This window comes from Juglans regia, chromosome 16 (assembly GCF_001411555.2).
Source record: "Juglans regia cultivar Chandler chromosome 16, Walnut 2.0, whole genome shotgun sequence".
Classification (NCBI taxonomy): Eukaryota; Viridiplantae; Streptophyta; class Magnoliopsida; order Fagales; family Juglandaceae; genus Juglans; species Juglans regia.
Window position 1 is genome coordinate 18,962,446 of NC_049916.1, and position 14,767 is coordinate 18,977,212.

The 14,767-nt window shown below is 39.1% G+C and overlaps 1 protein-coding gene across 1 annotated transcript in view; it reads right to left on the minus strand.

Moving 5' to 3' along the window:
• Positions 1-12,683, minus strand: part of LOC108989806 (phospholipid-transporting ATPase 3) — a 39,609-nt gene extending 26,926 nt beyond the window's left edge. Inside the window, exons 1-5 of the mRNA XM_018963550.2 lie at positions 12,287-12,683; positions 5,406-5,471; positions 3,944-4,005; positions 2,144-2,225; positions 1,826-1,936 (exon numbers count right to left, since the gene is read on the minus strand). Of these exons, the coding sequence (XP_018819095.1) occupies positions 1,826-1,936; positions 2,144-2,225; positions 3,944-4,005; positions 5,406-5,471; positions 12,287-12,469 (504 nt within the window). The 5' untranslated portion in view covers positions 12,470-12,683. The remainder of the gene's footprint in view (positions 1-1,825; positions 1,937-2,143; positions 2,226-3,943; positions 4,006-5,405; positions 5,472-12,286) is intronic.
• Between the last annotated feature and the right edge of the window lie 2,084 nt (positions 12,684-14,767).

Below are 14,767 nucleotides of genomic sequence, written 5' to 3' on the forward strand. Positions count from 1 at the left end.
CCGGTACCGTTTCGAGATAGCGTTTCGGGATAACGTTTCGGGATAGTCGATATATAAATAAATTATATATATAAAAATTATATTACAAAATAATAGTCTATATATAAATAAATTATATATAAATACATATATATAAAAATTATAAATAGTCTAGTCTGAATTAGGGGTTAAAAAATAAATTTATAGTTTGAAAAAACGAAAAAAAAAAAAAAACACAGGCCGAAATATCGGCCAGTACCGGCCGAAATATAGGTCGGTACAGGCTGAAATTTAGTCCGGTACCGACCGGGATTTTAGCCGGTACGGAACAAAAATAGTACTTGTACCGGCCAAACGGCCGAAACGAAAAATTTCTGCCGTACCGGCCGATACGGTACGAAATTTAAAACACTGGTTTGAAGGCCACAAGTGTGCCGGCAAATGGAGTTTCAATGCCGTCACAAATAGGGTCGTTGGACGCTGGCATCTTTGTCCATGTCAGTGTCATTATGCCCCCTGAGGGAGTTGTAGGACCTCCATCACCATATGCAGATGGGGTTGGTACTTCTATCCAGGATTTATCCTTAGTTGAAGTCAGGGGATCCTCCAGGGTCTCAAATATTTGGGAAGAAACAGTCAAACCTCTTTTGGAAGATGCAAACGGAGTTACAAAAGGTAGTGCTTCCCCTTCCTATGCTACGGAGGGAACAGTAGCGCAAGACAAAGCGACATGACAAGGATCGTTGGGGGGTGGTGCAAAGTCAAACAATGTTGGTGGAGGGGAGGAACTTGTAATGGTGGCAGAAACATTAGACACCAGCAGTTTGTCGTTGGTGCCTCATGTGGGGGAAGGTTTGGAATCAGGAGTGCAGTTGGGTACGGTGGCTGGAGATAATGTCGTTCCCTTAGTTTCTATCCCTTCGTTAAACGATATAGCAGGTTCACCATCAGATTGGGTTCTGAATAAAGTTAACGGACTTCAGCAAATCCTGAGGCTTTCATATGGAGAACGGGGAGAATATGAAGATCAATTTAAAGTTCTATTCACTGCGATTGAGGCGAGTAACGCACTTGAAACCAAATCACATTTTAAGAAAAGCAGAGAGTTAAAGCGTCTTCTATGTTCAATCAACTACGATGCTAAGGGAGGTAACTCAAGTTGAGGGAAGAATAAAGAGAGGGCATTGTGAAGACGATCTCGTTGTGGGATGTTCGGTAGAGGATTAGTTTTATGGAAACAAGGGGTTGGGGTTGAGGTTAAGGTTGGGGTTGGGGAGGTGTGTCCAATTCGGGCTTGATGTATTTTAGGTAGGTTTCATGGGATTTTTGGGTCAGGGGCTCTCTTGTATGGGCTAGGTGTTTTTTTGTATACATCCAGTGTACTTAGTTACTCCTATTGATTTATATATATATATATATATAATATTTTTACTTATAAAAAAAAAACATATCTTCCAAAAGCATACACCACAAACTCAAATCAGTTTCTAGTGCCAGAACCGGGGAACAAAGTCAAAATACAATAAGGAAATGGCAACAGGTAAAGAGTGCTTAATAATAAGCCTTGTAAAACTAAACACTAAAACAACAATGAAATCATGGGCAGCCCACTAGTTTTACACTTGACCCACAAAAAAAATGAAAGAAAATAGAAAGCAGTTTTGACTTGGTTTGCAAACTAGCAATGACACTATAGTCCACAGAGATGAAACACAAAGTAACTGGTGCAGTTTTTCTCAAATATGAAAAATCTGAGATTACAGGGTTTCTGGAAGCATCAAAACTCAATCTCAACACACAACACATCAAGTCCCATTGTGCAAACACCAAACTGAAGAATACTCACCCTTACAATGTCTCCAACCTGCAATTTTTTCCAAGGTATAGGCTCCCACCTTTGATCTTGCAAGACATCTATAAGATTGTTATTTACCGCCATGTCGTTCTGAAAACGCTTCTGTTGTACATGATTAAGCAAGATGATCAAAAAATAATTAAGCAATCGTTGTACATTTATGCTCCAATGCAAACTAATTAATTGATGGAATTTCAGGCCAACACATAAGGGACAACAATTGTTGTGAAAAAGATCCCAAGCGAACAAAAAATAAATTCATAAAGAAAACAGAACACCACAATAAGCAAGAAGAAGTTCAGTACTCACCCAATCCTCAAAAGCTTCTTTAACAAGAGAGACAAAGAGCACCAGACTCAAAGGGACCACATTTGTTATTGGAGACACAGGACTGCATAATCAAAACAATACTACTATACATCATGTATTCACAACAAAATCAGGCATCAATAGGATAGCTCTAAATCAAAAACTAGCATAGGTATTTTATGCTAATTTAATCATCAGTTCCCCACAAAAAGAAGATGGCAAAGCCAAAATGAAGGTACAGAAGAAAGTGGAAAGAGAATGAATCTCAACAAGTAAACTGATGCAATCATGAATGTAGTATGATAATTATTACATTATCACATCCTGAAAGTTTGAACTGATGAGCAAGGGTGATTTTAATCACTTCACAACGATTTTAACACTTCCCCTTGATGATAGCATCACCGGTTCTAATGCTATGTAAAAGTGAGCATGAAAGAAACATATGGTCAATTCAACATTTTAGAAATCACTCTATATAATTTTACAATCACCCAAGAGTAGCTTGGTACACAGGAATTATACAAGAGAACCCCTATACAGGAGAAAAGAAAATGAGAAATTCAAAAATATTTTTTTGACAAGTACCAATTCAAAGATTATGAAAAGGTAGAAACAGCAAACTATTATGAGCTGCCATCCATGTACAAAGGGGGTTGAGAACATTCTTTTCCAGCTGTACCATTGAAGTATCCTTATCAAAGGCTCGTGCATTTTGTCACCTCCAAATACTTTTTTTATAAGTATAAAGAAACCATCAGGAAAGCACAGTTTTCAATGACACTAGAAACAATATATCAAATATATGCAACAGAAGTACATTGAAATAAATGCAATCTTCCGTTTCAGAATTGAGGAACTAAATGCTAAGAAATATTGCGAAAATGCTATTGAACTGCAAGTTCAACATAACGAAATAAATGCAATTTTCTGTAACACCCCAGTATGTTATGGATAATCCACAAAGACTGGGTAGGTTATAAAGATAATCATGGGTACTAAGTTTCACATTGGTTATGTACTAAGTGAAACTGAGCTTTATAAGTGATTGTAAAAAGGTTTCAAATTCACTAGTCTTTTTGGGGTTACAGCGCAGATGTGACTAACATTTTTCTTGAGTCTTTACATATGGTATCAAAGCCACCTAATAAGGTCAACACATGATGCTGAAGCATTACATGTCATGGCCTAACAAATGCGTTAGGAATTTAAGAGGGAGAGTTTGTAACACCCCAATCCCAGAATCCATATGGATAATCCATATAGAGTGGATGGATTAGAAAGGTATCAAATAATAAAAAATAAAAAAAAAAAGTTAGAAAGGCATTATGGGTGTTAAGTCCACATTGGCTACTTGCTAGGTGAAACTAGGCTTTATATGTGATTCTATGGAAGTTTCAAATTGATTAGTCATTTCAGGGTTATAGAGCAGATGTGCCAGCAATTTCCTAGGTGGTTACATTTTCCATTTCAGTATTATGGAGTTAAATGGTTCAAAAGCATCAAGCAATACAAATCCAAAAAGCAATAACTTTTAGCCTGGGAACTCATTGAGATTAGCTCTATGAAGGAATCATAGAGCCAAACCACCAGCTGAAATTAAACTTTAGCTATGTTGAGTGAGTTAAGATCTAGAGGGATAGCTTTCACATTGCATATACATGTTATCTAGGATTAGTAGGATACACACAAATACATCAAACTCGTAACTATACAAAATTATTTTACAAAGATTTAAATGCAGGTATATCTGGAAGCCAACCCAATTTAGAAGTTGAAGGTAAGCTGCGAATATCATACCTGATTTTTGTTGCTGACAAAATTGAGATTGTAAGAAAGTAGAGATTAGCTACCCGCCTGAACTGTAGAATGTAAGGGAAAAAAATCAGGAACATTAAACAAAAATCAACAGAGGCTAGCAATGAACTAACCCCAACCCATTCATGTAATATTACTGGTACAGAGATACCAGTAATATAATTCTTTTGATCGGTAAGCAAAAACTATACCAATAATATTAATTAATAATTTAACTCCAAACATTCAGCCAGAAAGTCACTATATACCAGTTGTGGAACCAATGGAAGCTTGCATAGTTCAAATTAACCTAATCTAGTTTACCCCAGAATCTATTTGTCTAGATTTACATGATTTGGATACACAAAGACAAGAAAAGGTTCTCAAAAAATATAATAGTTCTAGGTGAAGTGCCCTTTTAGGCTTTTTATTGCATTTTTCAACAACTGGGTAAATAGATAACTGTGCAAACCATTAGTGACATGCACTTGCAAGTTTGATATACTGTTGGCCATTTTCCAAATAGCTTAAACCTTCAGTATTAATGGTTACTAATATAGGATTAAGTCTAGTTATCCAGAAGGTCCTTGGTTTAAACCCCATTCTATTCATTTCTTAGATTTTGTACATGGAAGCCCAAGGGTTCAGCTTTGCCAGAGGCTAACAAATGGAAGTGTGGGGCTTTAACCTTAATGTTTCAGCTTTAACGTGTTTGTGACCTTAATATGCATTTTGAGCCTACTTTCTAACAGTTTTAGCTTTTGGGACTCATGATTACTAACACACACACACACACACCCAAATATGTATGGAAAGTGTTGAAACAGCAGCTAAAATATACACTGAACAATATATGATCATCATGTGGAGTCTGCTAGTGTTGTTATAAGGGTATCCTTTTTCTACGAGGACGAAGGATCTCACTAAGGCAAGAACCTTCAGACACCCTTTGGAACAAACCCAGGATATACAACCCCACTCGCTATAACAGTAATATAGGTCTCCTTTTAACTGCTTTCCCACAATGACATATTGTTTTACACTTCTATCAAAGAAATGCATTATTGACTAACTTGCATGTAGAAGTTATAATCTTTATTCCACTCAGAAAAAAAAAATGATCACAAAAGAAAAAGGATGAGAGGTCCAAGTCAAAAACAGAAAGTCAAATTATTTCAAATCTCCAATAATTAAGATTCCCCATTTCCAAGACACCAAAGAAATGGACTTCATCAATTCTATGCACCTCCATTTGCATCTGCTAACCCCTCAAACACAAAGCAACCCATAGATAGATGTATTGGCTTAACACCTAATGTTTAACTCTAGTTGTATTCATAGGTTGGTTCAGAAATAACCACCCACTAACTGCCACCTTCGATCATAAGCAAACACCCAGGTAAGGGATAAACTAAACAATATGACCATATATGCACATTTTCTTGCCAGGATGCTTGAAGATTACCTGTTCAAATAGACCTTTAGGTAGAAAAGTAAAGAAGTTGTACTTCGTAGTTGATATAGAATTCCCCTGACAAAAATGAGACCATAAGAATCAAAACCAAAGAAAACTTATTGTAACCAGATGCAAGCCATGTATATCATAACGTCAAAAAGGTGTAGAAATTCCTAATTGCTAGATATCACAAACACTCATCCATGTAAAGAATTAATTGATATCAAGACAGTAAAAGTATTTTCTTTGATAAGTACTAACATTTTATTAGAAAGCACAAAGGCATAAGGCAGCAGAGTTATATTTCTTGCTATGATTATTGTAAGCACAATGCTTAATATAGGCAGAAACTCTTCATTCACTCGGCTGTCCTAGCTAAATGATGGAACTGAAACAGTTGTGGCTGAAGGAAAGTAGACAAACAAAAACTATCCCATCAAAGAGACATTTTTTGTCTAACCAACTATTTCTGAAAAGATTTTGATGTACAATATTTGAATTTCAGAACGATGACAAACCATAGAGGCTTGTGTGCTGCTGTTGGCGTGAGTTAGTCAGCAAAGTACTTATTGGTTCATCCTTAGTGCACCCTCTTTTCAGGAGACACTGTTGGTAGACCATGTAGCAACCCTGGTGAAGCCTCCCCAAATGGATGTTTTGATTGAGAATAGAATATCAAATAAAAAACTACTTATAATCGGAGACACTTCATCCGATTATCTCTGGTGCATTGATCCTTTAGGTTTGTTTCTTTGTATACTTGTTTCTCTTGGGATTGATAATTACGTTCATGGGTTGAAGTTTTTCTATTTCAGCATAAGTGCTTCAACCTCCTTTTGAGTCTCCTTTTTCTCTCCGTACACTTCTAGCTTTCGTTGGTTTTTTTTTCTTTTCTTTTTTCTGGTTTGTTGGTACTGGTACTGGGGTGATAATGGCAACAGATTCTTGAGACTTTGGAGTGTTGAGTCCAGTCTATCGTAGTGGTTTGTCTTGATGGGGCTGTGCAGGGAGTTTGTTATTGATCATAAAGTTTTTGAGTTCAGAAAGGAGAATGAAAGGTGGTGGAGAATCACAGAGAGAAGTAGTCGTGTGGTGAAATACATTTCTTTGGATCATGAAACCATGGGATGGTTGGGCTCCATGGTGAAGGAATGTGCAGCATCACTGGGTTCAGCAGAGTTTCTGAGAACTCGTAGAAAAGGAAATATGGTATTGATGGTAAGGAGGGGTAGTAATTATTATGGCAGTTTTATAGTTATATCGGAATTTGGGCATGACAAGAGAAGAGGTATGATTGTTGTGCCGGAAGGAAGGAAGGGAGAAGGTTGGAGATATTTTGGAGATACAGTGAAGGAGCTGAGTCCTCCTTTCTCTTCCACTGTCTCGCAGGGGAGAAACAGAGCACTTAGTGCTTTCCAGGAAGGAAGCTTGAAGCTGGCCAGGCATGAAGGTGGTGATTCATTGTTAATAGCAGGTGGTGCACGGTCGTACAGTGAGGCGCTTAAAGCACAGAAGGTGCAGTCGAGAGAGGGGAGTGCTGTGGTGCCAGCCGTGACAAGTCCAGAGATCGTGCAGAATCGTGGGGTAGTTGGCAACGTATGGATGGGGTCAAATGAGGAAAGTATACTAGGGGTGCTGAATAATATGGAGGAAAAAATTGGGTTATTATTGGATGAAATTGTTTGGTTGAAACGCAGTGTTAAGGGGAAGGAGGTGCTGCAGAATGGGATGGGCCGTGAAGGAGATGGGTTGGGCTTGGGCTTGCGTGCTGGAAATGGGAAGCCTGTGATGGGCCCAGGTATGGGCTCTGGTGTGGGCCAGGCCGTAGGCCCAAAACAACGCTGGATGCAGAGGAATCGGGCGAGGCCCGAGATTTCGGGCCTTGGCCCGAGTCAAACTCTGGCGGCGCCGATAAGCGTCTCGCCGACTCCCACACCGTCACAGAAAGAACCGCCGGTGGCGGTCGACCACCATGGTGTGCCGTTAGGGCCATTTCGACGGGAAGAGGGGGACGACGCTGAGGTTACAGAGGAGCGGATCATTTCGAGGGCTGTTTTCCCGTCGCAGTCAGCTGGGTTTTTGTTGGAGAACAGTCAGTCTCAGCCGCAAGTGGTGGACGAAGGAGTAGATGTTACTCCTGTGAAGGTATCGGCGGCAGAGGACGGGCATTTGGTGGGTTTCACGTCGTTGTCCTGTGGGCTGTCACTGGAAAATATGCAGAAAAGGCCGTGTGTGGTGGATGGAGGCCCAGTGGTGAATCCAATGCATTCGGAACATGGTTTTTCAGAACTAGGTTCTCCGATGGGTCTTGCTCCTTCCAGCGGGGAGTTAGATTCAGTGTGTGGTTCAGAACTAGCTTTATTTTCTCCCGTCAGCACAGGTGAGGAGGGGGTCATCCTTACTCCGTTGTGTACACTCCCTCCCAGTTCTACTTATGGGAGTTGTTCGTCAAATTGGGTGTTTAAGAAGGTAGAGGAGATTCAAGATGTCATTGGGATTTCTTTTGGAGGTTATGAAGAACAATTCAAGGCGCTGCTTATAGCAATTGAGGCTAGTCATTCGAAGTCAGCCACAAAGCGGGATAGGGAGCTTAAAAGGCTAACTTGTTCCATTAATTATGATGTGAAAGAAGGGAGCGGTGGAAGGGATAGATCGAAAGGGAGGGGCAATATAGTTTCTTATGAAGCCTAAGATTATATCATGGAATGTACGGGGGCTTAATGATCGCAATAAACGTCTCCGTATTAAAGCATTATTGCGGATGTGGAAGGGTGATGTGGTGTGTTTTCAAGAAACAAAGATGTGTTACATTGATAGGAAAATTGTGCGAAGTGTATGGGGGTGCTCTTATGTGGGATGGACTTATTTGGCTTCTTTGGGAGCCTCTGGTGGAGTGTTACTCATGTGGGACAAAAGAGTTGTTGAGTCGATTGAGGAGTGTATCGGAGAATTCTCGGTCGCGATTAGATTTAAAAATGTGGTGGATGGTTGGGAATGGGCATTTGCAGGCTCATATGGCCCTAATGTGGATTTGGATAGGAGAAAGTTGTGGGAGGAGCTGGCGGGTCTATACTCATTATGGGATGTGCCGTGGTGTATGGGGGGCGATTTTAATACTATTCGCTTTCCTAGTGAGCGTTCAGGGCATTGTCGGAATTCTAGGGCCATGGATGAATTTCGCGAGTTCATCTTCGATCTTGATCTCATGGATCTCCCCCTGGTAGGGGGTGAATATACTTGGTCAAATGGGCGGGTGTGGTCGAGATTGGATAGATTTCTTGTATCTACTGCATGGGAAGCTCATTATCCGGAAGTTAGTCAGAAACGACTAGCTCGTGTCAGTTCTGACCATTTTCCTATTATTTTAGATTGTGGGGGTATTCATAGGGGAAGTCGGTATTTCAAGTTTGAAAACATGTGGCTAACAACGGATGGGTTCGTAGAGATGGTGCGTGCGTGGTGGTATTCATATCAGTTCCTTGGTACTCCAAGTTACATTCTTGCAAGTAAGTTGAAGGCATTGAAACAAGATTTGAAGAAGTGGAACTTGGAGGTTTTTGGTCACACTGATAATCAGAAGGCTAAACTGTTGGAGGAATTGCAAGAGTTGGAGGATAAAGAGTTATTGGGAGATAACTCAGAGGAGATGTTATTGAGGAAAGGCATGGTTATGACAAATTTGGAGAGGGTTTTGTTGTCAGAGGAAATTTCATGGCGTCAAAAATCCAGAGCCCTTTGGTTGAAAGAAGGTGATAGGTGTACGAAGTTCTTTCACAAAGTGGCTAATTCACATCGGCGTAATAATGTTATCGAGTCACTCCAATCAGGTTCTGAGGTGTTTTCTTCTTCTCCCGAGTTAGAAAACCATATAGTACATTACTATGAGACTCTCCTCACAGAATCGTTTCCTTGGAGGCCGAAGCTTGACGCCTTGAACTTTGAGGCAATTGACTTGCAGAGTGTGAGTATTTTGGAGAGACCTTTTGTTGAAGAAGAGATTTATAAGGTCTTATCTGGAATGGCTAAAGATAAAGCGCCGGGGCCGGATGGTTTTTCAATAGGTTTTTTTCAAACCTGTTGGGACATTGTGAAAGGTGATGTTATGCAGGTCTTTAATGAATTTTATTCTCTTCAAAAGTTTGAAAAATCCCTAAATGCGACTTTTATTGCCCTCATCCCTAAGAAACATGGGGCAGTGACTATTGAAGACTTTCGGCCTATAAGCTTGGTTAGTAGTGTTTATAAGATTATCTCGAAGGTTCTTGCTAACAGGCTTAGTCCGGTGTTGGAACAAATTATCTCCAAGTCTCAGAATGCCTTTATTCGTGGGAGACAAATTCTTGACTCAGTACTCATTGCAAATGAGTGCTTGGACCATAGATTACGGGAGGGAGGATCAGGTGTGCTGTGCAAGCTTGATATGGAGAAGGCATATGATCACGTGAACTGGGAGTTTCTTTTATATTCACTTGAGAGATGTGGTTTTGGGGATAGGTGGATCTCATGGATGCGTCATTGTATTTCAACCACCCGATTCTCAGTTTTGGTTAATGGCACACCGGCTGGATTTTTTGACAGTTCGCGGGGTCTGAGGCAGGGAGATCCTCTATCTCCTCTTCTTTTTGTTATAGTTATGGAGGCTTTAAGTAGGATGTTGCAGGCTGTTGTTGGGGAAGGGTTTTTATCGGGCTTTCAGGTGGGCAACGGTGCTAGTGGTCCTACTATCATTTCACACCTTCTTTTTGCAGATGATACGTTAGTTTTTTGTGAAGCGAATAGAAGCCAGATCCAAATTCTACGAGCACTGTTACTCTGCTTTGAAGCAGTGTCAGGGCTAAAAGTGAATCTAGGCAAGTCTGAGATGGTTCCTGTGGGTGTGGTTTCTAATATCTATACTTTAGCAAGTCTTCTGGATTGTAAGGTTTCTTCTCTCCCAATGAAATATTTGGGCCTTCCGTTGGGAGCAACTTTCAAGAATAGAGCTATATGGAATGGGGTAGTGGAGAAGATAGAGAATAGGTTGGCTGGCTGGAAACGAGTGTATTTGTCAAAAGGGGGACGCCTCACTCTTATCAAGAGTACTCTCACTAACCTCCCCACTTATTTTTTATCTCTGTTTCCTATGCCTGTAGGGGTGGTGAACAGAATGGAGAAACTCTTTAGGGCATTCTTATGAGGGGGCATGGGGGAGGAGAAAAAATTTCATTTGGTGAGTTGGAAGACTGTATGTAGCTCAGTTGTGAATGGGGGGTTGGGTGTGTGTAACTTGAGAACCTTTAATAAAGCTTTATTAGGAAAATGGCTTTGGAGATATCATTTGGAGGGGGGATCATTGTGGAAGGATGTTATTGATGCAAGATATGGTATTGGGCTGGGTGGGTGGTGCTCTAATGAAGTGAGAAGGGGGTATGGTGTGGGATTATGGAAGTATATAAGGAAGGGGTGGCCATGCTTTGCAAATAAAATTCGTTTTGTTGTTGGTGAGGGCAATCAAATCAGATTTTGGCGAGATGTGTGATGTGGAGAACAGGCACTGGAAAGGGTTTTTCCGGCTCTATACCGTATTGCAGCTAATAGGGAGGCCTCAGTGGCGGAGGTGAGGTTATTTTCTCATGGTACGCACCAGTGGAATATTCTATTTAATAGGGATTTCCATGATTGGGAATTACCTAGTGTCTCAGTTTTTTTCAGTTTATTATATTCCATGGAGATTCCTATGGCACAACGAGATAGTTTGAAGTGGAGGTCTAATAATCACAAGATATGTACAGTCAAAGCGTATTATAGCATCTTGACTACACATCTTGATAATACCCCGTTCCCTTGGAAGAATATTTGGAGAGCTCGTGTGCCTTCTAAAGTAGCTTTTTTTGTTTGGAATGCTGCTCTTGGGAAGATATTGACTACGGACAACTTGAGGAAGAGAGGTTGTGTATTGGTGGATTGGTGCTATATGTGTAAAAAGAATGGAGAATCCGTGAACCATCTCTTATTACATTGTGAGGTAACAAGAGTGTTGTGGGATGAGATTTTTCAAAGGGTTGATGTTGCTTGGGTTATGCCTTTGAGGGTTGTGGATTTGATGGGTTGTTGGACAAAGTTGCAAGGCTGTCAACAAGTGGCAGCAGTGTGGAAGATGATTCCGTTGTGCATTATGTGGTGTATTTGGACGGAAAGGAATGCGAGGTGCTTTGAAGATACGGAACGGACAATGACTGAGTTGAAGAATTTTTTTCTCCACACACTAATGTGTTGGTTTTCCACTATTGTTTTGCATGGGGACAATATTCATGATTTCTTGTCTTTAATTTATCGTTCTTAGAATGTATTTAGGAGTACTCATGTATACTTCCTGTGTACAAGGGTTATACCTTTTTTCATTCATATATATAATATCTATCTTTTATTGATCAAAAAAAAAGAAAAAAAACTATTAGAGGCTAAATCCTAAGGAACATTTCAATAATGGTAACAGTATGGCGTATGTTAGCTTTCCAATTCAACAGGGAAACTAAGGAGCGTTTCAATTGAAGGAATTAAATTCAGTGCTCTGTCATCTGCAAAAAAAGATAAATTTAAAAAAAAAAAAAAAAAAACCTGTTCGCATTTTCTTTTGTCAAGACTCAAAATCCTGTATGGAGCCTAAGCCCAAAACCTTCATATACGGAGGAAATGCAACTTAAGCCTCATCGACAAGTGAGAGGGACCGTATACCGCATCAAGATTTGCTAGAGTCGTAACGACCAATAATTTAGAACAAAACATAATTTTCAGCCGAAGTCAATTCTTCACCGACATAATCACATATAAAAACGAGTGTCTACATGTATGTATGAGGAAGAGGAAAAGGAAGAGGAAGAGGAAGGGGGGAAGGGGAAGGGTTAACAAACCGTGAATCTGACGGGTTGATTGGCTTCGCGATCATTGCAGAAGATGGTGCGATGACCAGGCGCCTGGGGCGTGACCCGGCCGAGCCGAATCGTCCGAGACGACTGAACGTGCTCGTTCATCGAGGAATTGCCACCCAATCTAGCCGTGGATCTCGACCCCCTAACCCTATCCCATCCACCCATCTTCCTCCGATCGGGTGACGAGGCCGTCCTCCCCGATTGGCCTTCAAAGCGATTCGCTGTACGCGTTGATGCGGAGAGAGACGAGTAAGCGCATTCGACCACGCTACGTACGGTGCCTCCTTTCCAATCTCGACTTTTATTTCCAGTTTTGCCCCCGCACTCAGCTTGTTCTTTTCGCCTTTCTTTCAATTTTTGGTCACAGTCCCACAACAAGATGAAACAACAAGAACGATTAAGAAATCAAAGAAAAGCCGCGTCACGCGTGGCTGCTACCTTGGGTGAATTTGTTCCTCTCACGAGAGACGCGCGCTTAGCGCGTGCAAACATGACCTGGCGAAGAGTTTTAGCTTACACGGCGCCGTTTGAATGTTTGACGCACACCGCGTAGGAAGTTGCTCAAAACCTTTGGGGGGAGGGGCTAGAAATTGAGGAATGGAGACAGTTACAGGTCGTGGTGGTCAGGAAGCGGTTGACGACGAACACACGTTACCGTTAAGGAGAAAATGCTTCATTTAGGTTAGTTGGATGCGGGCCAATCAATAAATACCATATGAATCTACGATGCCTTTGAGCTCTGCCATTAGAACTCCATTGCATGAGCTACAATAAGTCAATAATACCATTGCCACACAACACTGATAGCCCTATTTATATTCCATTTTAAGAATATTACAAAATAATAACAAAAATATCCTTTTGAACTCTCATCCTATTCCTAACTCGTGGATAACTTTAAATATAATAATATTTTTTTAATAAATTTAAACACATTAAATTAAAAGTAAAAATCAAAATAGTATTTAAAATAATATTATTTTATTATATAAATATTAGGGTTGCAAATGGTCCAGTCCGGTCCGACAATGAACCGTCCATCATTTTTTCGAACCGGACCTGACCGAACACTCAAAGGGACCAGACCGAACCAATAGTTATCGGTCCAGCCTAATTTTTAGCTATCGGTCTGGCCTAATTTTTTTTATTTTTTAAATAATTAATAAAAAAACTTTATTTAAAATATTAAATTAAATTAAGTGACTTATTAACGTGAATTATGTAACAAACTCAATAAAAAAATATTTTATATGGTCAATGATAATAAATTAGATAAAAATTATATTATTAATTTATATAATTACTATATAATTAACTAATTGATATTATATATTAGTTAATTCATAGAATATTAACAAGTGTTAATAACATATTTAAAATTTTATATTGTTAATAGTGATAGGTTAGATGAAGATATATAAAATATTGTTAATTTATAGAATATTAACAAGTATTAATAATATATTTAAAAATTTATATTGTTAATTGTACAATTATTATATATAAAATATATTTTTTTTTTTTCATTCGGTCCGGTCCGGTCCGGAAAAACCCTAGACCGTGGACCGGACCGAAACTTTTCGGTCCTCTAAAATGTGGACCGGACCGGACCGGTCTAAGTCTCGATCCGGTCCGTTCGGTCCGACCGGACCGTTTATCACCCCTAATAAATATATACAAGTTGTTATTAAGTGGTAAGTTTATTATTTCTCTATCATATTTTGTATACAATCCAAATTACTATTCATTACGATTCTCTTTATGATTAAGTTTTTGTCACAACCATATTAGGTGTACACACAAATCTTATATAATGAAGTTTACATAATAATATGGTTTAATATATGGAAAAAAACTACTTTGACTTCCAATTATACTGTTCAATTTGACCACTTGACAAATTTTTTTTTTTTTTTTACTTAGTGATTTTAAGTGTATTGGAGTATTTTTTTTATTTTTTTTTAAATATTTAAAAATTTTGAAAAAAATAAAAAAAAAATCAAAAAGCAACAAGCGGTCAACTTGAGCAGGCTACTCTAGGCGGCATAGTAGCCCGACTCTTAATATATATACGTCATATCTACTTCACAATAAAAAAAAAAAAAAATTATAATCTAATAGATTATTAGATCACATAAATTTTACACAAAAAAGTTTATACACTGACATGACTTAATACAATCCATCAGATTGTAGAGCCTGTTTTATTTGTAAGTAGATATGACGTATGTATTAAGCCACACTAGTGTATAAATATTTTTATGTAAGATTTGTGTTTAGACCTAATACTTCTCTTTTTTCTTTTTTTCTTTTTTTGAAAGAAACCATTATCTTTATTTATGAGAATAATTCAAATCAGAGTAGCAATACAGCTTGGGACATACTCAATCTAAACAATGAGCCACCTGATTAGTAGACGTGTTGGTGTGATTCACTGTCCAACTTTCAAATCTGATAAGACTC